The 23,840-nt window shown below is 35.3% G+C and overlaps 3 protein-coding genes across 3 annotated transcripts in view; 1 reads left to right on the top strand and 2 right to left on the bottom strand.

The window, feature by feature from the left end:
• The window catches only part of LOC135171911 (protein MEMO1), a 37,096-nt gene extending 14,285 nt beyond the window's left edge, over nucleotides 1-22,811 (top strand). The window contains exons 2-9 of the mRNA XM_064138373.1: nucleotides 19,639-19,726; nucleotides 20,029-20,110; nucleotides 20,440-20,508; nucleotides 20,716-20,828; nucleotides 21,129-21,240; nucleotides 21,509-21,728; nucleotides 22,013-22,117; nucleotides 22,285-22,811. Coding sequence (XP_063994443.1) covers nucleotides 19,639-19,726; nucleotides 20,029-20,110; nucleotides 20,440-20,508; nucleotides 20,716-20,828; nucleotides 21,129-21,240; nucleotides 21,509-21,728; nucleotides 22,013-22,117; nucleotides 22,285-22,422 — 927 coding nt within the window. The 3' untranslated portion in view covers nucleotides 22,423-22,811. The remainder of the gene's footprint in view (nucleotides 1-19,638; nucleotides 19,727-20,028; nucleotides 20,111-20,439; nucleotides 20,509-20,715; nucleotides 20,829-21,128; nucleotides 21,241-21,508; nucleotides 21,729-22,012; nucleotides 22,118-22,284) is intronic.
• On the bottom strand, nucleotides 190-5,221 carry LOC135171707 (sodium-dependent nutrient amino acid transporter 1-like). Its single transcript, XM_064138321.1, has 9 exons — nucleotides 5,065-5,221; nucleotides 4,571-4,910; nucleotides 3,117-3,372; nucleotides 2,459-2,833; nucleotides 2,148-2,337; nucleotides 1,676-1,852; nucleotides 1,417-1,516; nucleotides 1,075-1,346; nucleotides 190-996 (listed from the first exon to the last, which is right to left on the bottom strand). The coding sequence occupies exons 1-9, from the start codon at nucleotides 5,071-5,073 to the stop codon at nucleotides 826-828; spliced, it is 1,890 nt and encodes a 629-aa protein (XP_063994391.1). The 5' UTR covers nucleotides 5,074-5,221; the 3' UTR covers nucleotides 190-825.
• Nucleotides 6,330-15,096, bottom strand: LOC135171695 (sodium-dependent nutrient amino acid transporter 1-like). The gene is made up of 9 exons (XM_064138314.1): nucleotides 14,707-15,096; nucleotides 10,758-10,844; nucleotides 9,942-10,486; nucleotides 9,383-9,757; nucleotides 9,016-9,205; nucleotides 8,737-8,913; nucleotides 7,684-7,960; nucleotides 7,197-7,291; nucleotides 6,330-6,926 (listed from the first exon to the last, which is right to left on the bottom strand). The coding sequence occupies exons 1-9, from the start codon at nucleotides 14,716-14,718 to the stop codon at nucleotides 6,753-6,755; spliced, it is 1,932 nt and encodes a 643-aa protein (XP_063994384.1). The 5' UTR covers nucleotides 14,719-15,096; the 3' UTR covers nucleotides 6,330-6,752.
• Nucleotides 22,812-23,840: the final 1,029 nt, after the last annotated feature.

Here is a 23,840-nt window from a genome sequence, read left to right as displayed (position 1 = left end):
ATTGCTTGTTTTTCGTTTTGTTGAGGTGAGTTTGAAGGCAATTTGCACACTATCATAATAAATGACTCTAGAACATATGCGCAACAAAGTCCACGTGTTTAGACAATCGTTGTCCTATTTGACATTCGATTGCCCGACTGACACATATGCTTCGTGCTACAATGACAGCGTTGATTCGTTTGATGCTAATGATGGTAAAAAACAATGAAGTTTATTCGAGAATAATTCAGATATTATAAACAGAAAAATCACTCGAATTTACAGAGAAATACTGATAATAGGGTAACATTTTACAATGGAATCGATCACACACTAGTGAAAAGTTTAATAGAAATCCAATTGCCTTTGTAAAAACAACAAGAATCTGATAGAATCTTCTGGCCAATTTGCTAATCTCTTCCACGATCTTTTTCACGTGGTTCTTCCAACTAGGGATGGAAAAATGACAGTTATTTTTTCCTCATCATGTGATGAATTTATGACTATCACATCACCAGTCATGTGGTGTAATATGTTTCTTGCCATAAGTTGAGTAGTTTGACATTGTCAGTGTTATCTAGATGGAATATGCGGTCATACAACACGACTCAAAATGTCATTCCCATCCCTACTGTCGATAATTTCACTAATCTCATTTACACCTGCTATCATCCTAGTTATTTGCAATCAACGTTCAAGAATTCGTAGATTAAATTCTTACTATTTTTCTTAATTACTAATTTTTTAACGAACTCTTAATGATCTCGCCTAAGGCAATATTTTCAGCTCAGGTGCGTCCTCATATCTACGATTATTCGATGATTATTTACAAATGATTTCCTAGATTTATGACTCGCTCTTGATCAAAAGAATAACATCAATAATTTGTCTCCATCGTGGACTCGTTCTCAGACTCCTCATTTTTAATTTCTCTTCCTTGAAGTGTAACCATTCCTGTCTATCCCTTGGCTTGAGTGGACCCCACTCTCTGGATGAGCTGAATGCTTTCTTGATCATCTAACCAAAACATCATTGTTAATCATTGTAATCATCGTTTCATTATTTAATTAACTCTGATTCATTATTGATAATTACTTTTCCGGGTGATGTACTTCTTCGCTTGATCATCGCAACAACTCCCCAAATTGGAATTTGTGAGATTCCGAAGGTCAAGAGAATTGCTCCTGCAATGTGCGCATATTTCGGATATGTTGCATCACCGTAAGTCAATGGTGGCAATGTTGAGACAGTATAAATAAATATTATGATGAGGGTTACAGGAGTTATAATGAACCAGCAGAGTCTCCAGTAGACGCTGGGCTCCTTCTTGATCATAAACTCAACGTCCTCTAAGAAGTTCTCGATTCCTGTTGACATTTTATTTATTAGAACCTGAAGAACGTTAGTTAGTTGGCTCACGAGATTTTCGGTTCTTACCATAAAACCACATGATGCCAGTTATTTCGAAGGAGGCTAATATGAATACGACGAATGATGTTCCGTAACGATCCACCAAGACTAGGATGAATTGCCCTCCCTAAAACATTTAAAAATAATTTCATTGCCGACTACTTCCTTCGAAATTAGCGATTAAGTCACCGAGTAGCCAAAGGAATCGGTGGATTTGGGCTCTGTTATGGCACATTCTGGGAAGATTTGTGAAAATTATTTTATTAACATATTAATCAAGACTTACGGGAGTGATATATACGAGCCCAATGAGAAATCCAATGAAACAGGTGGGATACAAAATTTGCCAATGCTTAATGTTTGGAAATTCCCCTGTTATGGCTGCTATCACACTTCCAGCCATACCGGATGCACTGCCAACGCCGAGAACGAACATCATCACGAAGAAGAGAACCGAGAAGATCTGCAGAAAAGGTTTTATGATGCATAGAAGGAAAGGTCATTTTTAAGGGACACCATGCTACCGATGTTCATTAATCCATCTCGAACTTTTATGAATGTGTCATTAAATTTGAGTGGTAAAAATTGTTGATTATTCGGGTTATTTTAGTCAGTGTCCAATGACTATCTATCACTGACAAGTGGACATACGTTTCTGGAGAGAGATGGATTACTGAAGATCAACCAAATGTCCCTGAAAATAAGAACTTTTTTCTCTGGTGATGAATCAAATAGATGGATTTTTCCTGATTACTGACCTGTGGAAGGAATGAAAATTTGGCTATAGCGTCAGGGTACGAGATAAAGGCTAGACCAGTGCCAGTTCGAACTACACTTGAAATATCTTCAGTTCCCATCTCCTTAGCCAGATTGCCAAGGATTCCAAATATGGTGCAGCCAGCTATCAGGCTCGTGATAGTATCCAGACTCGTGATTATTATGACATCTCTGGAAATGGAAAAATACGGTCAACTATACGTGGATCTTAACAGAGATATGAATACTTTGAGGAAAATCTTTGTTGTACCAAAGTAAATCTGCAAAAATATATGAGGGCAAGGCTAATCACCTGTAGATGTTATGCCTGAAGTTGTTATGTGAGGAGAACGTAATGATCGCACCAAAACAGACTGACAGTGAGAAAAAGCACTGGGTGACAGCAGCATACCAGACACCTGGCTCCAACAGTTTCGACCAGTTTGGCTTTATGAAGAAAATTATTCCATTGATTGCCCCCTCCAATGTGATAGCCCTGATCAACAGGGTTATAAGGACGATGTAAGGGAAAATAGCGAGAAAATACGATGCTTTCCCCGTGCTCTTGATACCCCGTGACAGAACACCACAGACGCAGATCCAACTCCCAGCGAGACAAAGTGCGAGCTTCCAGTCAGGCAGGCCAATGCCATCATCAATATTTGCTTTCTCCTTCAGGACTATTTTTCTTGAAGAGTATCATATAATTTAGAAATCGAAATACTTCATCCATTTATCGCGCGAAGCGAAATGCTTCCAGCTTTTAGCAAAACAGAAGTTGCGCTTTGAAAGTTCTCCGTTGGAAAAATTTATAAAAAATATATAGGATTTGGTACAATTCCACATATTTTCCAGATTTGTACGGAATATATGATCAAAATGGATGAGAAATATATTTTATATACTCAATATATTTTTTTTAATATTCTTCAAACTCCGTGAACTTTTGCTAACTTTTTTGGGCTACTCACGAAAAATATAATTCTGCAGAACTTCTCATTGAACCGGCATTTTGCGCTATATGGCTGGTGTTCAGTGTGCTCCCTTCAATGCCACTATTGTCGAGTTTTCCTGAATCTACGCAATAATCCCCCCATTCATCTCTACATTCTGCCCACGGTAATTGATCTGCGAATGACACTACAAAGTAATAAAGTGTCAGTGCCATTAGGGAACAGTAGTATGTGGCTAACGTTGCTATCGAAGACATCTGAGCCCATCCAACACCTGATGAAAAGCAAAATCAATGTTTATTGACGTGCAATTTAATTTTACGATGATAGTAACGGTTTATTATTCATATATTAAGCCTATACGGAGTAGATGATAACCAATTAATTAAGAAACAAAATTAAATATTTCATCATCTCGGTAACGAGCGTATTTAATGGGCACAACATTCTTTCGTGATAAATTGACTATTGATAGATTATTAATTGAACTACAACTATTAAAGATATTGAGTTAGAGAGATTGCAACGTGGAAAATTTACTGCTTATCACGTGTTTGGAACTTTTGACAATTGTTGAGTTACGTGGTGTTTACATGTTGCCGAATCTTCATTTATTTCAATTAGTACTGACTTTTATGCGTTCATATCACTCTTTCGAGATTCTCTTCTATTAACCGCATATTAACGACAACATCTGCGACGGATTGATGCGAATATTTAGAGATTGTGCTGAGTCAGTCCTTAAACTGAACTGTTGATAGACAAATGATCATAGAAATTCATGAGAATGAATTTAATTGCTGGCAGATGCGATTTCTCCATACTGCCAAGTACACAATTACCTGGAGCATGACTTAATTGATTAATTTGGTCGATTTGAGCGCAATATTGGTTGGGAGTCATACGTTATGTCAACTTAAAATTCTGGGCCTCCCTAATAAGCCAAAGATTATTGAATACCATTCTACGAATATCATATTAGTACGAGGAGAATACTGTTATTCTACTTTAAACAAACAATATTGGTATATAAATGCGCAATTTTTTATATGAATCCAAAAAAACTGTGACTTCATATTCCAAATGAAGTTTTCATGTTTAATCCGTCGTTGAAAGTACGATAATGATAATGTCACGAAGTGAACAATGAAGTAATTGAATTACCGCTTAGACTAACAAAAATTGATAACAGAATGAATACGCACTTTTATCAGAGTATCAACAAAGTTTGAATTTCAAAAATTCAAAGTCGGAATGTTTTCTCGAGGTAATTAAATTGTAATTACGACTAAAACGTTATGCAATGAGCTTGGGAAGAAAACATGAGCAAATAATTTGTTTCAATATAAAAATTATTGTCATGGGTCGCTTTAGTTTCTGGAGAACAATGAATGTATACAAATGATTGGAAATATAGATACCGAATATGGTAGATAAAGGGCATTAAGAGTGAATTAATAACTTTCGTTCACCTGTGAATACCGGACAGAATGACCAGACTTTGGTGGAGGTTCGCCCTGTGAACTGTCCTAGTATCATCTCCATGTAATAGAAGGGCTTTCCCACCAATATCAAGAGAATAATGTATGGAATAAGAAATGCACCACCACCATTTTCGTAACATGTGAATGGGAATCGCCAGACATTTCCAAAACCGACGGATAGAGCCACACAGGACATGAGAAACTCAATACTATTGCTCCATCCTCTTTCTTTTGATTCTTCTTGGGAGGTTTTGGTCTCTGATAATGAAGTTATGCTGCCCTCTGGCTGGGGATCAAATGCCACATTGTCCTCGCCAGCGATCGTTTTCTGAAAAATTATTTAAAAAATTACCTCAATATGTTTAATTTTTATTTCATGAAATATTGTTATCGTCAAACTTGATGGGTATTTTTTAACTATGCTGATAAAACGCATATTTTTAGTCACTGAATCTTCCCAACGAAACTGTTACGCTACTCACCACTTTCATATTGAACGCAATGTCAAGAACGCACAAGTTTTATTGTCTTAAGTGAACAAATTGAGGTGAAAAAATTTGAACTACTGCTGTATATGCTGACAATGCGGCAACAACATGTCAGGAACTTTAGTACCAATCAGTTTGCCAGTAATATGAAAACTGAGCTTTCGCCTGATATCAAGTGTTTAAAGTCTTTAAACCCAATGCCCCCTCCCCCTCTTTGTCATTTTCACCTCAGATAAGAAACTTGCACGACTATTTTAATGGACTGCGGATACACCTGTCATGGACACTCATTAATACAATCGGTGGTGTATTAATACTGGAATTTTTTATGGGGAATAAGCAGGCGATGTTTGGTGAAGATGATTGATGGAGAGTTCGAAATGCTCAGTTTTTTTTTTGAAAAAACTGTTGCCAGGCATTTACCATAATTAGCGTTCATGAATGAGAGACCCTTAGAAGCCTTTCATGAAGGTCTCCAGACTATCAAGGATATCCGGGTCTGCCCAATGATTTTACAGGACTTCAATAAATTTCAGCAAATCTTCAGTAGTATTGTTAATGAACAAATTAATTGGGGTTTCCAGTCGATGACAATTTTTTGAAATTTGTATTAGCAATGGCGATCTGGATGTCCTTTACGGTTCATCAAATTCGGTATTTTTGTCATCATTCTGTGTGTATCCACAATTTTTTTTTTAATTTTGCAGTGAAAATAGTGTATTGGAGGATGAATACCATAGGGTTTTTTTTTAACGCGGGGGATTTTCGCCTGTTCTGAAGGCGAGCCATGAAATTTTGGCGGTTTAAATAACTGCAAAAGACCTGGAAGCCAGATTAAAATTTCAGTTGTGATATTGTCGTTCCAAAAAGGTCAACGCACTTTTAGAGTATTCTTCTTCCAATAAATGATAATCCTATTCACAAATATTTCCACTCTAATTCGTCGGAAAATACTGTTTGAAGTACTTCACAAAATGCTTCAGTACACATTCTCTTATCACAAAACCTGACCTTTTTCCCAAATTTCTATGTCAATGTAACATTCTTAACATACATTGCATTTTCAGGTCAATATTCCGATAAGTTTGCTTCCTCATTAAATTTCAATTAATAGGTAGTGAACTAGTTTTCTTTAAGAAACAAGATATTGCTATTTGAAACTTCTGCTACGTGTCTAATACTGAAGCCAACATAATAAAAATATTTCTTATTTAATTAATGATAATCTTCCTCGAATCATGATGAAATGAACCCTCAGATCAATATAGAAAACGTCACATTTTATTTCAATCAATGACATCAGAGTGAGAATTACCTCGAAATAACAACATGAAATAGTAACAATGTAATCAATTTTCGAAATTATTTTGGTAATCTTTACACATCTAGTTTAAACATCTTTAATACAATATCGTAATATTGTGATAATTGAATTGAAGTGATAGACGACTGACTGATGAAATAATCACTACATTTGATGTAATATTGGAATAGTCTTGCTTCATTGTCTCTTGAAGGATGGATTATTTCATGTCATTGGAAAATAATCACAGTTCATTTATTTATCTTTCGCACTTATTGCTCGTCTTGTGAGTTATAATACTGAAAGCTGTTTGCTTTAACTATTCTGTGAATTAACAAAAAAAATATTTACAATCATCAGGGAAGGGATTATTACATATTTACGTTAGTTTATCCTCTTGACAAAAAATTACGTAAATGAATTGTTTGAGCTTTGAACTTGTTCTTGTCGATTGCTTTTTTCGTAATGTCTCCTTGAATTGTTTCCATGCTGCACGTTCAGCAGCGGATCGAGGACCCCAGAGGGCGGTGGGCAAGAATGATGCTTCGAACATCTGTAATTAACAATTACGGAATAGTATATTCCATTATTCGTGCATAAAGTGAAAGTCAGTGTTTCAATGGGTCTCATTGGATTAATTTTTCAAATTTTTCATGCAGAGCTTTCTCGACAAAAAAAGATTTTCTATTATTTTTCTTTTTTATATGAAAGTTGGAAGTGGTACACTCATCGATGCGATGAACAAAAGCCCGAACGGCTTTTAAATTTCAGGGCGGTTTATCCTCCATGTGAGTTATCATATCCTAATGAGGTACTTTCTTACCTCATATAGACCTAAATGACGATTTTTGAGGAATGTGTATGCCATCCAAAATGGAATTTGAAGAACTCCGAACGATAGAAGTATCCAACCAGCAGCTGCAATTATAAAGATTCTATCATCAGGACAATAATAAATTTACGGTAGATAACAATTGAATTCTTTAAGGGAAATTTTGTAACTTTCATGAATATTACTCTAAGAAGTACTATTTATTTTAAATTTCATTCTTATGGATGAATCATGTATTCTTTCAGGGAAATTCAAAATATACTTGAATTTATAGAAATACAGAAATGTGTTCAGAATAAAAAAAATAATTCTTTAAAAATTATTTATGCAAGTAAATCATAAATTCGAATACAATCGGGAGATAAACATTGGAAGGAAAGGGCCAGATTTTAAAAGGTCCCAATGATGGGACTCAGAGAAAAAAATCAAATCTTTGGAGCCATTTCAGATTTTGAAACAAAATTATGGTATAACTCACCATATGCGCTATCGGGATAATAAACTCCCCCATAAGTGAGCGGAGTTAGCGTAGCAATAGTGTAGATAAGGATTGTAGCGAGTACTAGTGGTGTTGCGATGCCCCAGCAGAATCTCCAATAGACCCCGGGCCGTTTGTTTAACATGAATTCAGTGTCGCTGAGGAAATTTTCAAGGCCATAAATCCAGAAAACTCCGGTAATTTCCAATGTCGCAAGGCAGAAGACGATAAACGATGCGGCATAGTAATCCACGAGATTGAGGATGAACTGACCTCCCTAATATATTTTCAAATATCACTAATCACAAATGACGATTCAAAAATTTTCCAAATTATTCTTATCAATAATTTAATGACTATGGGATATATATAAATAATAACAAATTAACATTGCATCTAACGAAAAGCTAAAGAAGATAATGATACAGAGGAGCTTCGAAAAAATCTATGAAATTTCCATTGGAATTTTGGTGAGCGTAAAATTTTTTAATTTTTCCCCAGTGGAAATAAAATCTATTGTGAAACGTTAAAAAATGGTGGTAAAAAAATAAAACACATGGGAAATTACTCTCGTCACAATATAGCTCGTCCATTACGAACAATAACAATGTCGTTCCGATTAGACTGATGTCATAGTACATTCTTTCAATAACAGCTGATGCAATTTTCGTCATAATTGAAATCATCCACAATTGGATTCACTTACAAAAGTATTTTATCAGTATGCTTCATTACTTTATCATTATGTTTCATTATGTCATCATTTTCATTCTCGGTAATTTTTTAATTATTATTTACTAATTACTTCTGCTAAACTATCGACAAATGCTCCAGACTCCGTCAAGAAAGATAATATTACGAGTCTTGACACCAAATTTCTTCTAACGTAAAAAAATCGAAATTTCGGATTTGACGGATAGAACTCGCAAGCCAAATTCTATTATTCGTGTCGCAAATACCTCATTCAATTTTTGTTAGAGTTTAACTGTGCGAAACGATGTGAACGTTATTTTAAATTTCATAGAATTAAAAAGAATGAATGTTCATAATTACCGGGGTGCAGTACAGAGTTCCTACGCAGAATCCAAAAATACAAGTGCCAAGGACAACATACCAATACTTGACTCCAGGAAACTGATCACAGATGATACTGATGATTCCTCCAGTGAGGGCAATGGCACTGCCGATCCCCAGAACAAATAGCATCAGGAAAAAGAGAAATGAGAAGACCTAGAATTCGAAAATGATCGATTTCTCAGTTATTAATCGTCTTCGAAACCATTTTGAGTTTTTCTCGAATTGTGTCGAAGGCATTAGAATATCTGACATCACCTGAGGGAGTATGTTGAATTTAGCAATAGCATCTGGATAAGATACAAAGGCTAAACCTGTTCCACCTTTCACAACATTACTGACATCATCGGTTCCAAGCTCATGAGCCAAATTACCCAAGATTCCGAATATTGTGAAGCCTGCCATGAGGCTCGTGAACGTGTCCAATGTGGTGACAACTATAACATCTCTGTGAAACGATAAAACTCAATTGAGTGTACCTTCAACTCAATATCAATTGAATATTGGACGAGAAATGAAAACAAAAGGAAATATATATCGGAATTATTTCTCTAAATGGATAAAATACTTTTGAAAAAAATTCTACAATCGACCGATGAATGAATCAATGGAATGTTGCACTCACCTGTAAATATTATGACGGAAATCATTATAAGAGGAGTACATAACAACTCCTCCGAAGCACACGGACAGTGAGAAAAAACACTGAGTAACAGCGGCGTACCATACATTGGGATCGAACAGTTTATCCCAATTAGGTTTTATGAAAAAGATGATACCGTTGATTGCACCTTCCAGAGTTACAGCTCTAATCAGAAGAGCTATCATGATAATGTATGGGAAGATTGCGAGGAAGTAGGCTGCTTTCCCCGAACTCTTAACGCCCTTGGCCAGGACGCCGAATATGCAGGCCCAGGCTGCCAAGAGGCATACTGTCAATTTCCAGTCTGGCAGACCAATTCCATCATCAATATTGGCTTTTTCTTTTAGCACTGCTTTTCTAAAAATCATTATTTAGGAATAAAAAATATTTATTTGTACGTGAATCAATTTTATTTGAAGGAAGTTAGGAATTTATTCAGTTCCAATAACAGATTCCAATAAAATTTATTTAATAATTCACATAAATCGTCGCAATGCCGTCCTCTGCAGTTATTTTTTCAAGAAAAAATTTAGGAACTTACGAAAAATAAAGTTCGGCAGAACTTTTCATCACTCCAGCATCAATTGAAGAATGGCGAGTGACATTGGATTTCCCCGAATGGACGCAGTTGTTTCCCCACTCAGGACGACATGTGGCCCAGGGTAATTCTGCGCTGAAGCTACCCAATAAATACAGAAGAGTTATGGACATCAAGGAGCAATAGTAAGTGCCCACTGATACCATGGAGAACATCTGGGCCCAACCGACTCCTCTGAATGCCGGTACTGCAGACCACATCTTCACGGATGATCTGCTCGTAAACTGTCCGAGTATCATCTCTAGATAGTAGAAGGGCTTTCCCACGAGGAACAACACTATTATGTAGGGAATCAGGAAGGCACCTCCACCATTCTCGTATGCTGTGAAGGGAAATCGCCAAACGTTTCCCAAACCTATTGACATTGCTATGCAGGACATCAGGAATTCCCAACTGTTGCCCCATGTTGGTCGATTGTCTTCCGGCAGTGTCTGAGGGGGTTGACTAGAGAGAGGGAGTTTGTTCAGCTCTACAGCGGGATTAAGATCCTGAAAGACAAATTACCGATTGATTCGTTCACTGGAAAGAAAAATTTTTTCTGCCAAAAATATTTACTAGGCAAAAGTCGTTTTATTTCTTAAGGTACTTATTATTAGCCTTCACTCATTACTTGATAACTGCCATTTTCAAAATTAAAAAAATCTATCGGGATCTATGAATCACCAAATAAATGGAAAAGGCCTTGTTTTAAGCGGAAGGGTCAGCTCTTGGATGATCTAAGCAGTCCTCATGGAGATAATTGATCAATTAAATTATTACCTTGTGAGTAATATCATTGTCGATTTTTCCGAGGTCAACTTTACTGAATCCATCGTCTCCAATGAATCCTGGGTTCGGCACTCCACCCTGAAATGAAATACAACGTCATTAGGTAATTTTCAGGAGATAAAAATAACTATGGTCAATGGTCGAGATGCAGCCACCCATCGCAGCTAGTTTATACTTCTTCGGGAAATTTATCATTCCATTATCGATAAATTATCAATGAATATTCTCAAAGTCATTCGAGGACCTCAAGGATGTCGATAATTGGACCGACAATAACTGAGCTACACACCATACAGCATTTCCAACAGAATATAGCTATAATTTTGATCATTATTTAGCATCATGAAGTCGGAAATGACACGACACTTTTCAATATTCAAATGACAGAGTTTATGTTTACAGACAAAAAGTCCTTGATGTCTGATAGTTACAGTCTCAATCTCAATCTCTAGATCTTCGTTATGAAACAATACTTCCTGGCATCATCGAGTAAACCTATTGACTTTCGAATATTGAAGTTGTAACAAAAAATTAGTTGATGTTTTTTATTCTTCGGGTGAGAATGAGAAAGGGCTGCAGCACTTTCTACTTACAAGCGCCCTGGATTATCGATGGGAGAAAGAAGTTCATTTAATGAAAATGAAAGTTCAGTTTCTAATTTTTTTTTAACAAAATGTTCCATTGGAGCCTAAATATCACTTATATGTTCATTCTTGTGGACGAATTATTTCGCAAATATCCTTGAAATGCATAACTCCACGGAAATATATTATCAGACATTCTTGTAGATCTCAAATATCTCTACAAAAAACGTTTTATGTTGTCTCCAACCCATTTACTTTGAAAGTATTGGCTGAACAATGAGCTTTGAATTAATTCTTTACCACTTGTTAGTGTTGTTTGTACATACCAAAGCCGATAAAGTTCAGCTCAATTGCCCTATGTTGAATCAGCATAATTCACTGCATTCCAATTCATTGGAAAATACTTGTAGCTTTATCATGAATGATTTTCACGAAGTACAAACATTTTTTATAATCACATTTTAAGGAGTTCTAGAAATTTCAAGGAAAACACGTAGTGAATTACCATTATTTGCAATATCAGTATTTTCCTGTTGTTTACCGCGAATGATTGTTTTCAAATTGATAGTTAATGGAAAGATTCAGACATGTTGATTTGATAAACTCATTATCTCATAATTTCGTTCTCTCGAATTTTATAATGAAGAAAATATGAAGAATGAGAACAACTAAATCCTACACAATATATTCAACTTTTATTATCAGTAACTCGACATTTTTTTCTAAAAACAAATTGATGAATTCTTTACAAACCGAACCTCCCCCTAATCTAGTTTATAATGCCCTGGAATGGAGAACAGACGGACTAGACACAGCGGCGCCGGAAAACCTCGCATATGGGTTAATGAACCAGTGGGTTTTCCATGGAAACATTCAATGACTCATCTCACTCGCTATACGTGGAGTCACAATGACACGAGTTCCGGGAATGATCCAACATTTTCCTATTACCACTCGTTACAATTATTATTTTCAATAATTATCTGTTATCGCTGATTGTGCCGTTAGCCCCATTCGGTCTCCAAGGACTGTCACTTTCCTTCACTAGAATTTCCTTTACCGCTCCGTTACTAGAGTTACTGGATCGCGGTTATTATTTCTCATAGTTATATTGTACTCGTCACAAACTATTGAACGACAGATAATTGAACTGAGAGGAGTAAAACCGAAGCGAGAAGCAATTAACCACCTTTCAGCTGGAATTTGTTGGGTTCAATTTCGAAGTCTTACAGCAAATGACCCTGAACAATTACTCTGTCTTTTCCGTAAATTACGGAGGTAGATGATCTTGTACAGACGTGATCAGGTGGAATAATTAAAAATTCTATTCATTGAGTATGTGACTCTTCATCGACCTGGTACACGCACTGTTCCCGGTGATTGCTGGAATTCTCAAGGCTTTACAATTTCCGGATTCGAATTTTTTGTATAATATACGTGTTTAACACGATCCCATAACGTATTCGTATTTCAACGGTTTTGCTTTGTTGATTTTCTTTAGAATTTTTTGTTCTACATTCCAGGACGATTCACACTGGAACCTTGAAAATAATGCAAATAGACTTACAATTAGTTATGGAGAATAAGCTCTTAGTTTCCTGTGGGAATTGCAGAATTGTCAATAGCCCCTAATTTTACGGAATGATAATTTTTAAAACTCATTAGAATTAAATGTACCAATGAAAAACAAAACGGATTTCCTTAGATTATTTAATTTTTTTCGGTCTTGATGGTCAGGAACGCAATTGAATATTAATTGCATATTACATGACAGACTTTGGATAGTATTAGTTATAATCAGAGATTTATGATGATATTTGGGGAATGAGTAGATTAATTTCAGGATTGAAGAGTTTCTTCACATTATCTTGAAACTTAGTTTAATTAATGCATAATTATGCGAATATTTAAATACTCGTTTATTCTTCGTAGCCGAAAAAGTATATTAACTGCCGTCTCAAATTTCTTAACTTGAAATTAATATTCAATTAGGGACTATTGCATTATCCCTTAGAAATGTTCCTACTTCGGAGAATTATTTTGAAGAATTTTCTAATTACTCAATATCATTAGAATTTGAGAAAAAAAATGATGATCCAACATTATTCGAGATAGAGCCCAGATTTATTTCAATATACGTTAAAAAGTAACTTGTATTTGAATTCAACTGAGATAAATTAGAGGTAAATTGCTTTATGATAGGTTTCATGACAGGGAAAGTGCCGACACCTGTCCATGGAAGATCCAATAAACATCAAGTCTGACGGCCCATCAGACCCCCCATGAAATTCACGTGCTCGAAGAAACCACTCTGTCTACTATTGTAGGTTCACGCTAAGAGGAACTCGTTACTCAATATATAATCATATTTTTTGCTTCTCTGCCACATAATGTTAAACGAAGCGCTGTTAATTTGACTATTTATTACCTTCAGGTAAATGTTGAAACGCGATATGATTTTTTATTATTATAGGGTACAGGAAGGTCTGTTTTTTATCTCAAGGTTCACAGACACAATTATTTACTCAGATCAAATAAAACACTGTCGAAATTTTTAACGAGAGGCAATTTTAACGGGGCTTTGATTAGGATTTATAATGATTATTTCATTATTTTGATTCCTTAATCGGAAATTGTTCGAAATGCAATCGATGTCATTCCCTATTCCGTTCATAATTGTATAGAAAGAAAATTGAAATTGGAAAGGGCCAGGAATGATTGATTAAACCTTTCTTTGACACAATTTACTACCTAATTATTATTGCTCAATTCAACACTAATTTTTACACCATTAGGAACGCAATAATACTTATTTAAACTAAAATCCTTTCATTCAACTGTTTTATCTTTAGAAACATAAAAATAGTTTTTTAAACAGCGGAGGATCGTCAATCTTTACTCGGAGTTTGATAACAATGTATTACTATCCTTTTATTCTTTTGATCCATTTGTCAACAATGGTGCTTAGTGCAACTGACTCTATTTTCAGTTTTAGTAAGAAAAAGAATGTCAGTTTGAGAATAATTAATTAGAATTTTATTCAAAACAATTTTCTGCACAATTACGTTGCATTTCTTTTTCATATTCTGAATTAAAAATTTTTGACATTGAATTCTGCATCACAGAATTTCAAAATACTTGATTAGTCATTGGTATAATAAATCATAAGAGTACGAAGAGTCCAATCAAATGAACTTGTAACTTTCGACTTCTTTAATTGCAAATTTTCAGATAAAGTCTTCGTAGAATTTCATAAATATTTACAACTATAGTTTCACTCTCTTCTTTCATTTTTAATTAAAAAAAGTGAAACAGTTGCAGTTTTCAAACGTAATTAATAATTCATCATCACTCACCTCAGGATTCATTTTTCACAATTTTTAAGAGTATTCAACTCAAAATAACAAATAAATTTAACACAAACAGACAATCATTAATACGATAAACAGGAAAAGAGACGACAATCCGGCGAAACTCCTTTCGTTCAACTTTTGCATAAAAATATATCACAACTTGATAATATCGGTCAACTGCGTCTAATAACTTGTTCTGAACTTGATGCCGAACAACTACCAACTGCCACCGCACATCACCCGGTGGAATTGTTGTCCACTTTAGCCGTTATACCGTCAAAGTAGGGATACAGGTATCTTTCATTTTTCGTCTGCCTCCTCCTTTTAACATCTCTGCAGCTCATTCATGGAAATGAAAACATCCTAGTGGGTGGGAGGAGGGGGGATTTATTCACAATGATAATGGAATTCGAGTGATGATTCGGTTGACGATTTGGAAATTAATTATCTCATTATTCCAAAAACCAACACAAGTTGTCTGTCAGCGGATCTCGGATGTCCGATATTTTCAGCTGATTTATGTATCAGGAGTTCTAGGGTGATGAATGCTGTTGACATTCTATGAATTATTCGTCATGCAATGCTTTACTATTATCCTACAATAATGTAGTAAAACGCACAATTGTCGTGTTTATCATCTGCAATCACTGGCAATTGCGAAATCACTTTGAATGAGCGTATTAATAAATAGCATTTCTAAAAATGGAACATCGGATTATGTGGATTATTTTTTAATGAAAAAAGTACATGGTGATAGTAGAATAATAATATAGACCAATTTCATTATCATTCCAAGCACTTTATAAAACCTGATTATTTCGGAATCAGTGTTTTTAAAAATTCACTTTACGGTTAATGGCATCACTGAAATGAAAAACAAAAATGATGAAATACTAGAGTATAAAAAGAGGTATCCACATATGACGTAATTATTACGCTCATTCGAAGATTGTAGATTTTAACAGGATGATCAATCGCGTCGGACTTGTGATCAATTCGTTCACGTGATTGAAGGTCTTCTGCTTGGAATACTTTTACATTGTACTAGACTCATGAGGGAATGGTTAACACCGGGCAATGGTCACAACTTAAGTCATGCTTGTATGATCAACGGTGTCAGTGGCGATGCTATAAAAATCGAAGACATTCCAGAAAAGTGGTGATCACTTCCATGTGTCTCTATATGGATTGCATAATTTAATTCTAATTTATTCTCTATCCATTCCCTACGGAATTCCGATGAGAGGCCCATTTGGATTTTCAAGGTTGTAAATTGGAATTCAAATAACAATGAAATCGTTGGGGAAATTCGGTATTTCCCGTGGATAATTCCCTCAGATTATTGATAATCGTAGCTTGCATTCTCGAACTTATTGCGAAAAATCTGCATTACGGTTATTTAAATGAAGAAAACAAGATGGTGAGCAATAAGTACGGCGGTGTTTGTAATTATTTATCATAAAAAACACGTTTTCATTTTTAAATTATACTCAATTTCAAAACTTTTTCATTTTTTTACGAACCCACGATTACGAAATTCAGCGATTTTACCTATTTCAATATTCATATTAGTATTAATCAATAGGCATAGCTCTCTCGTTTGTATTAGTCTCTCACTAAATTTCAAAGCGAGAAATCAGTAAAGACCAGTGTTTTTCAAGTCAATGTACAGGATCTACCTTAATTGGTGATGCATTCCCACGCTGAAAAAAAAGTTGAAGAAAAATTAGTGAGTGTGAAGGTACTTTATGGATAAACTGTAAAATGTAGAGTCAGTGAACGTGATACTGCGTATGATATTTCTTTAATGGAGAATGTTTTATACGAAAGGCGTTTTGTAAAGCCTCAGTTCCATTCATCCCTGAGACCTTCAAATGGGTGAAAGAAAAATACTTCTACCGACGAGAATAATTTTTGCATTGCTAGATACTTCTTTCTCCCACGAAATCAATCAAATCGAATAATCCTCCGTGATTAACTTTTTATGCAGGCGAATTCGCCACGATTTACTAAATAATTTATACCCCATCTACACTGTGTGCAAAATTCGGGGACATGTGGCGGAAAATGAAGAAAACATAGTAAAACCCCTTTTGTTATTTTATAGATCTGAAGATGACAGTTCTATTATACCTGACAGAAACTATCCAATTTTTCCGTAATAACATTGAAATTTCGGGAGTATTCCGTTACCAGATTGACTCATTTATTCAATTCCTCCAACTTTTATTTCAGTTTCGTGACTTTTATCGTTTTTGTACAGACGCTCTTCATGCAGGAATGCAGCATTCAATAATAGCATTGTCAATTCCTGGTGATAATGCAATGGACGATTGTCACGTACTCCAGAAAGAACCTGAAGCCAATAACAAAATTTTGATATGCAGGAAGGCAACACGCACGTATTGATCAAATGCCCATAAAATACACTGGTGCAACATTTTTTTTTTTTCGTAATCAATAACTCTAGACACTTGGATCTCTGTCACTTAATACTCGAGGATTAATTTACTAATAGGGGCTGTAAAATGAAGGATAAGATAAGAGAATAACTGCACAGAGAATAATGAGCAAAATAAGATCACATCTGTTTAACCATAGTTGAACAAAAATTTTTTATTTTCAGGGACATAAGATTGATTTTCAAAAAATTTGAGAATTTTACTATCAATAGATTATTATAGAAGCGACTATAATTTTCTAGACATTTGAATTGATGAATGAATTTTTTTAAAAAGTAATATTACATCGCAATTTCTAAAAACGTAAAAACACCTGGCGATAATTATTAGAATCTCGAGAGATACGCAAATTGGTGGATAATTGGCACTCGTCTAAGCACGCGATCGAGGATACCAAGGTAGCCGACCCATTGAAAAAAAAAAAGAATTTCTATGAAGAAATATTGGTCTATGAGACTCATCATCAGGATTACATATGAATAAGCTACGACTCCAGGCTGGATATTCGTTGGCAACTTGATTGCCTTTGAAACATTACCCAGCATAATTGATTTTTATTCATTACTCACTGATCATAAGTGCTACTTCCTAAAGTCAAAGCCGAAGGGCATCCTGGTCCCCTGCAACAAATTAAAAATATCAATGTGCTCTTCAAAATTTGCGCTATTGGAGATTAAAAATATGTTAAAAATATGTACCAGAATCTTTCTAAAATTGCGTCTCCTCGTCTGAATTATTAAAATTTTAATAATTACCAACTATTGACATTGATTTTTACCATAATCTCCTCTCTTCTTTATTTTGGAAAATAAAAGACGAGAACAAAATAATTGTACGCAATTTTCACCCGCACGGACGTGGCATAATTTCGTAAATAAATACTCTCAAATTTTGGCTATTCTCCACACCGGATAAATTAATTCATTTTATGATCGTTAAATAGCTTCATATCTGCATCCAAAACCCCGCCTGTCACACGGCCAATAGTTCATTTAATTGCCTTTTTTTCTACAAACAAAATAATAAATCAGTTTTTATTTTCAGGTGGATTATAATGACACTTAATTGCCCCCAAATTTCCGTCTGTATTCGAGCGACTACGGTTTTTGTTATTCCCCCGAAATAATACGCGTTGGAGAAGCCGCCAATCAGGTGTAATTTTGCCGACTCTGCCCAGAGAATTCACATAGACGTTTTTCCAAACATATTTACACGAGGGTTTCGATTGCCATCATCAGCTGTTAACCAGTTACCACCAGATTTAGCTGGATCATGCAGTGACTTTCACCGGCCACGGATCCATGGATCCAGCCCTTCCCTACGAAGGTTGTTTTCATTCAATATTGATCTTTGATTAACTCCGTTTGATCTCTTTGGTTCAGTAACTGCTGATGAATTCATACTTGTCTTCCACAATAACTTTTTTCCATTCATTAAAGTTGTGAGAAATATGACGAGGGGCGTATAAATATCTGTTGTCATCTGTAGACATCTGTTGTTTGTTACCTGGGTTGTTAACAATGACAATTTTATGCATGAAAATGCAAATTATGTACGATGGGAGATCAGAAATCTGAAGCCTATAATCAACGTTATAGAACTTGCAAAAATTCTGAGAAGCTTTAGAATGTGTATTTTAATTTCATAAAATTTTTTGTTTAATAGTTATTGATGAAAAAGTTCGGAGCCTCTTTATTTAACAATTGACTTAAAAATTGTTTATGCATCTTGTTAGGAAAAATCTCGACTTTTCAAGACTTAAAACATTGTTTGTCTATTCTAAATAAAAATAAATGCACAAACATGAATGTTGAGGGTGAAAAACCACCACTTTACGAATACGAAACCGTTCTGAAAAGTGAAGTTTTAAAAAATCGTGCGAAAGGTTCAAAGATTAAAGAATAAGACCACTTTTTGCTAATCAAGAGTAGAATGTGGAAACCCCTTCTGATTTAAATCCAAGGATTGATCAAATTAAATTAATATTCAATACTCAACATCGACTTCTGTTAAAATTATGGAAAGCGCTAATTACTTGATGGTTCAAAAACTAAAATTCGAGCAATGAAAAACAGGCGCAAATCAAATCCTGAGACGAAAATGTCTTGGCCACTGATCGATAAAAGAGCTCCCTGTTCCGATACCCTCCAGAAACGCCTGACAGCGACACTGTTGATTCCACCATGACCAATCCTCATCCTCATCTCCACAACTGCTACGTCCCTGTCCTCAACAGTCCCTGAATTGATATAATCCTTGTGTACCTTTGTGTCATCGTTCTGTAAAAATCACTGATCTTTGGTTACCACTTTTCTTATCACTGAAAAAAAAATTGCGAGCAGGAGGGACTTCGTCTCTTGGTATAGAATCTCTCTCCGAACGATTATCCATTCGTATCTCACCACGGGAGGTGCGAAATCGTTCAGTTAAAATAGACGAGAGAGATATTTACACCTGATACAACCCCTTGCAGGGTCATTGTTCTCCGACTCCAGCCGAAACAAAAATAATGGTGTCTACTAGAAGAGCCACTCACGCCGGCAGTTGGTACACCGAGTCAGGTAATAATTTTTCAATAATCATTACTCATCATCAATTATCATTATTCAATAATTATCAATAGTTATGGAAAATGCGAATCTGAATCGTTAATATTTAGTACATAATCAATCATTATGACCACTTGAGGAATAAAATCACTCACAAAAGCATTATCACTCATGACATTATGAAGGAGAGGTCAGTCGATACAACAAAGAAGCTATAAAGCGTGAGAAATCGATTATTTCGTTGGCACTGTTGTTTATAACAACCCAACGATCAATACCATATGCTCTAATAACTCCCATTGTTCCTGTTCCAGGATGTGAATTGAATAAGCAGCTGGAAGATTGGCTCAATGCTGCTGATTTGTCTCATGGACCAGCCAGGGCCATCATCGCCCCGTTAGAACAATTTTTGTTCAATCGCGACTATGTTTTTGTTCAAGTAGCTCTATCCTTACGATCAATCGAATGATTTATTCAGAACTGCAGAAAAAAAATCAGAAAATTCGAGTGACGATTACCAGATGATTAGGTAATTTCTCCCGAACCCCTCTTTACAGCTAGACAATTGAAAATATGGAAAGATCTAACTGTATAGCCTATAAAGGGCCCTCGAAATGGTAGAGCTACTTCGAGAACAAATTCATAAATAAAAGAGAGTACAACGCGATGTTTTCAATTTTTTTTGAAGAAACATTCGAAGAAACTTAATTACTGTTTATTTCTAGACACGCTGGATACAGCTACTGTGGGGGATGTGCTGGGTTCGCTTATCGACAGATTAGTCCTAGTGTTGTGTAAGATGAATTTACTATTTTTACTGGTATTGTTCAATTCCCCCGGACAGATATAAATGATCATAAAAGGAGGTTCCCTACGCGATTATCCGACCACTCATAGTGATTTTTGGCATGTTTTTTTTTCTCTGTATACTCTGGTACACCTCAATTAATTTTATTTATCCCAAAAATGAACTCATTTAGATAAACATGATGATTTTGCAGGCGTAGAATATTTATTCTGGGTCCCTCCCATCACGTACGATTACCAGGCTGTGCTCTATCATCTGCCACAACATATCGAACGCCTTTGTACGATCTCACCATTGATCAGGAAGGTACAATCCTCCGTCTCAAAATTCTATTTTTTAACGCTTCATAAGCTTTATCGATTACAAATTCAAAAATCCTCGAGTCATTTATGATGTCTGGACAGGAAATAATCCCCTGTCGGTCGCGAAACTCGAGTGAAACTGCTGCTGTCGAGAGCCCTTGACAGCAATTGTTTCATTGATTTTTGAATTTATGAGTGATCCCACTCGTTGTTCCTGACTTTCGCATCTCCATCTGTTAAAATTCTCAACAACTGATTGACAATTCTACCAAAATAAATAATGAATGATTGAATGTCAACACAGTATGTCGCGAGCTCGAGGAAACTGGAGAATTCGAGTGGATGAACATGAATACAGATGAGGATGAGCACAGCATCGAGATGCAGCTGCCATTTATCGCTAAAGTCATGGAGAAGTATGAAAATTAATACATTTCCTTCGTTAAAAATGTTTATTCAAAACTGGAACACGAAATAATTGAATTATTTACGGGAAGAAGTTCACTGCAAGACTTTATTCCAATTCATCCCAAAAGTATATTATATTAGTTAAAAGTATATTTCCATTAGTTAATCTACAGAAGATCAGAATTTTCCTCGACAATGATAAATCCCTTTCTGAAAAATAGATAAACATCCTTAATAGACTAAAATCAGTTGTTCTCACGATAAATTTATCTTCAGCCACAAGAATGCATTTACCATAATTCCAATTCTCGTTGGATCCTTAACACCCGAGAAAGAAGCGATCTACGGAGGTCTGTTGGCCCCTTACATAGCCGATCCCCAGAATTTATTCGTTATCTCGTCGGACTTTTGCCACTGGGGCCATAGATTTCGATACACCTACTACGATCGCTCAAGTGGCCCTATCTACAGATCCATCCAAGCTCTCGATAAGATGGTAAACATGTTTTCTTCTTTCAATATTGCTTCATCCTATTCGCAGCCAAAATTAATTCCAATGTTTCATTAAAACTCAGTCCCTTTTTACAAAAAAAACTACAAAAAACCCATAACAGTTTGTTTCGCAATTTGTTTACGTTATGTACAAGAAATACAAGGGAAGGGACCTTTATGACGACTGACAGAGCTTAAAAAATCTAAAAAACGTGTGACGCAATATGCGAATATCCCCCTATGATGAATACCAAAGCAGTTTCCCACTTGTTTATTCTATTTTCGCAGGGTATGGACATTATAGAGACGTTAAATCCCTCCGCTTTCACTGAGTATCTCAAAAAATATGGAAATACCATCTGTGGACGTCATCCCATTGGTGTTCTACTTCAGGTAACTATTTTTCCATAAAAATTGAAATTTTACCAATTGATCGATTTATTGCGTGTTAATTTACTCTTCATTTTTTATTCAATAAATGTTTTTGCAAGTAATAATTAATTTTACAGCAATTAAATGGTCCATTTAGATCTAATCAACAAATTCTGTTGCCATTTCAGGCAATCCAGACTTGCAAGAGCAATTGCCACGGTCAAAGGATGAATCTCAAATTCTTAAAGTACGCTCAAAGCAGTCAATGCAATAACATGAATGACAGTTCAGTGAGCTACGCAAGTGCTTCCCTTGTGCTCGAGTGACAGACTTTACAAAAATGATCTCTCAAAGCGTATGCATTTACATCATAAACCAAAAGAAATTTGAATGCACTACGAGATTATCTCGGCAAAAGGACTTTAGCAATATTATTAATAATCATATTGATGAAAATGAACGATGACAATGTTGGATTGCTACGTATAATTAGATGGTTTTGCTTTGGAATTTGTTTGCCTTACGTTTATGAATGCAAAAACATACTTACTACATTATCAATACAAATAATGAATTTATTGATTGATGATTATTCATAGAATAGTATAATACGTGGGTACGTTTGAAAATGTGAGTAATAAGCTTAAAAACGGTGGAAACTTAAATGTTTTTATCTATTTTTCCAGTAAAAAATCATAAATTGAAAAATACAAGTGACGGAATTTTTTTATTTTCTTACTTTTGAGAAACCCCTCCCCTTTATTATTTCAGACGGAATCATACGCTTGAAGTGCTTCAACCGATGGGAAAAAAACGTGGAAAACTTAGGAGGTATTGGTTATTTGTCTCTCTTACAAAATATTTTTGTCACATTTTCTTCTAAACTCGCTCACTGACGAGATAAGTACGAAAGTAAAAGTGTAATTCCGGGGAAAATTGAGTGAGAATGACGGGGTGATTTTCTGCCTGACAATAAATAGAGAATGATCTTGATAAGGAAGAAATCTTAACACCCCCTTCTTTCCGGGAAATTAAATCCACAAAAATGACGCTTGACATTTTCTCGTAGACCCACTCATTCTCGAGATAATTGAGCAATTAACGGGCCATGAAACGCCGATATGTTGGCTCTTGTAATTGTATCTGTTAAAGAGTGATAACTGAAAGCTCCTCAGATCTTACTTTTTTACGATTGAATAATTCTATTAATATTTTTCAAAATAAATTAACATAGGCTAATAGAAATCTATTTAATATTAGTAATAAATAGTATATAAAAAAATGCGATGATAAGTTTTATCGATTGCTAAATTTCATAAAAGAATATTCCCACCAGGAAATAATCTTGACAAATGACCAAAAAAACATTCTAAATTTCCCCATAACGCCATAATCGATAACTAACAATCGTATCCCCATTACATTCTCCGCAATCCTTTTACAATAAAAAAAATCTGCGAACAAAAATATTGCAAGAATGATGATAACTCTCCAAATGTGAAGATTTATGAATGAACCGGTATACAGCTGGGCTGGGTCGATAGAGCATCCCCCTCAGTCTGTAGTAATCAATACGAATGGGGAGGTGGGGTGTTCTCTTTCGGGGGTAGGAGTAGAGGAACACAAATGGTACAGTCCATTCAGTAGAACCTGTAGGCCTTCTATCGATTGCGTAGGTGGTTGTTACAACCCCCTTTCATTCTCCCACCACTTCATCTCGAGTACGTAGATATATTCATACAAA

This window comes from Diachasmimorpha longicaudata, chromosome 2 (genome assembly GCF_034640455.1).
Source record: "Diachasmimorpha longicaudata isolate KC_UGA_2023 chromosome 2, iyDiaLong2, whole genome shotgun sequence".
Classification (NCBI taxonomy): Eukaryota; Metazoa; Arthropoda; class Insecta; order Hymenoptera; family Braconidae; genus Diachasmimorpha; species Diachasmimorpha longicaudata.
Note: the sequence above shows the minus strand (reverse complement) of the source record. Positions and strands in the feature narration are given on the sequence as shown.

Bases quoted from the DNA above. Each gene is read 5' to 3' on its own strand.
- LOC135171695 (XM_064138314.1), bottom strand. The intron at 8,914-9,015 runs GTGATGTCAGAT...TTCGAATTCTAG, and splicing joins AATTCAACATACTCCCTCAG to GTCTTCTCATTTCTCTTTTT. The intron at 7,292-7,683 runs GTGAGTTATACC...TTATAATTGCAG, and splicing joins TTATCCCGATAGCGCATATG to CTGCTGGTTGGATACTTCTA.
- LOC135171707 (XM_064138321.1), bottom strand. The intron at 2,834-3,116 runs GTGAGTAGCCCA...ATACTCTTCAAG, and splicing joins TCTGCAGAATTATATTTTTC to AAAAATAGTCCTGAAGGAGA. The intron at 1,517-1,675 runs GTAAGTCTTGAT...TAAATGTTTTAG, and splicing joins GGCTCGTATATATCACTCCC to GGAGGGCAATTCATCCTAGT.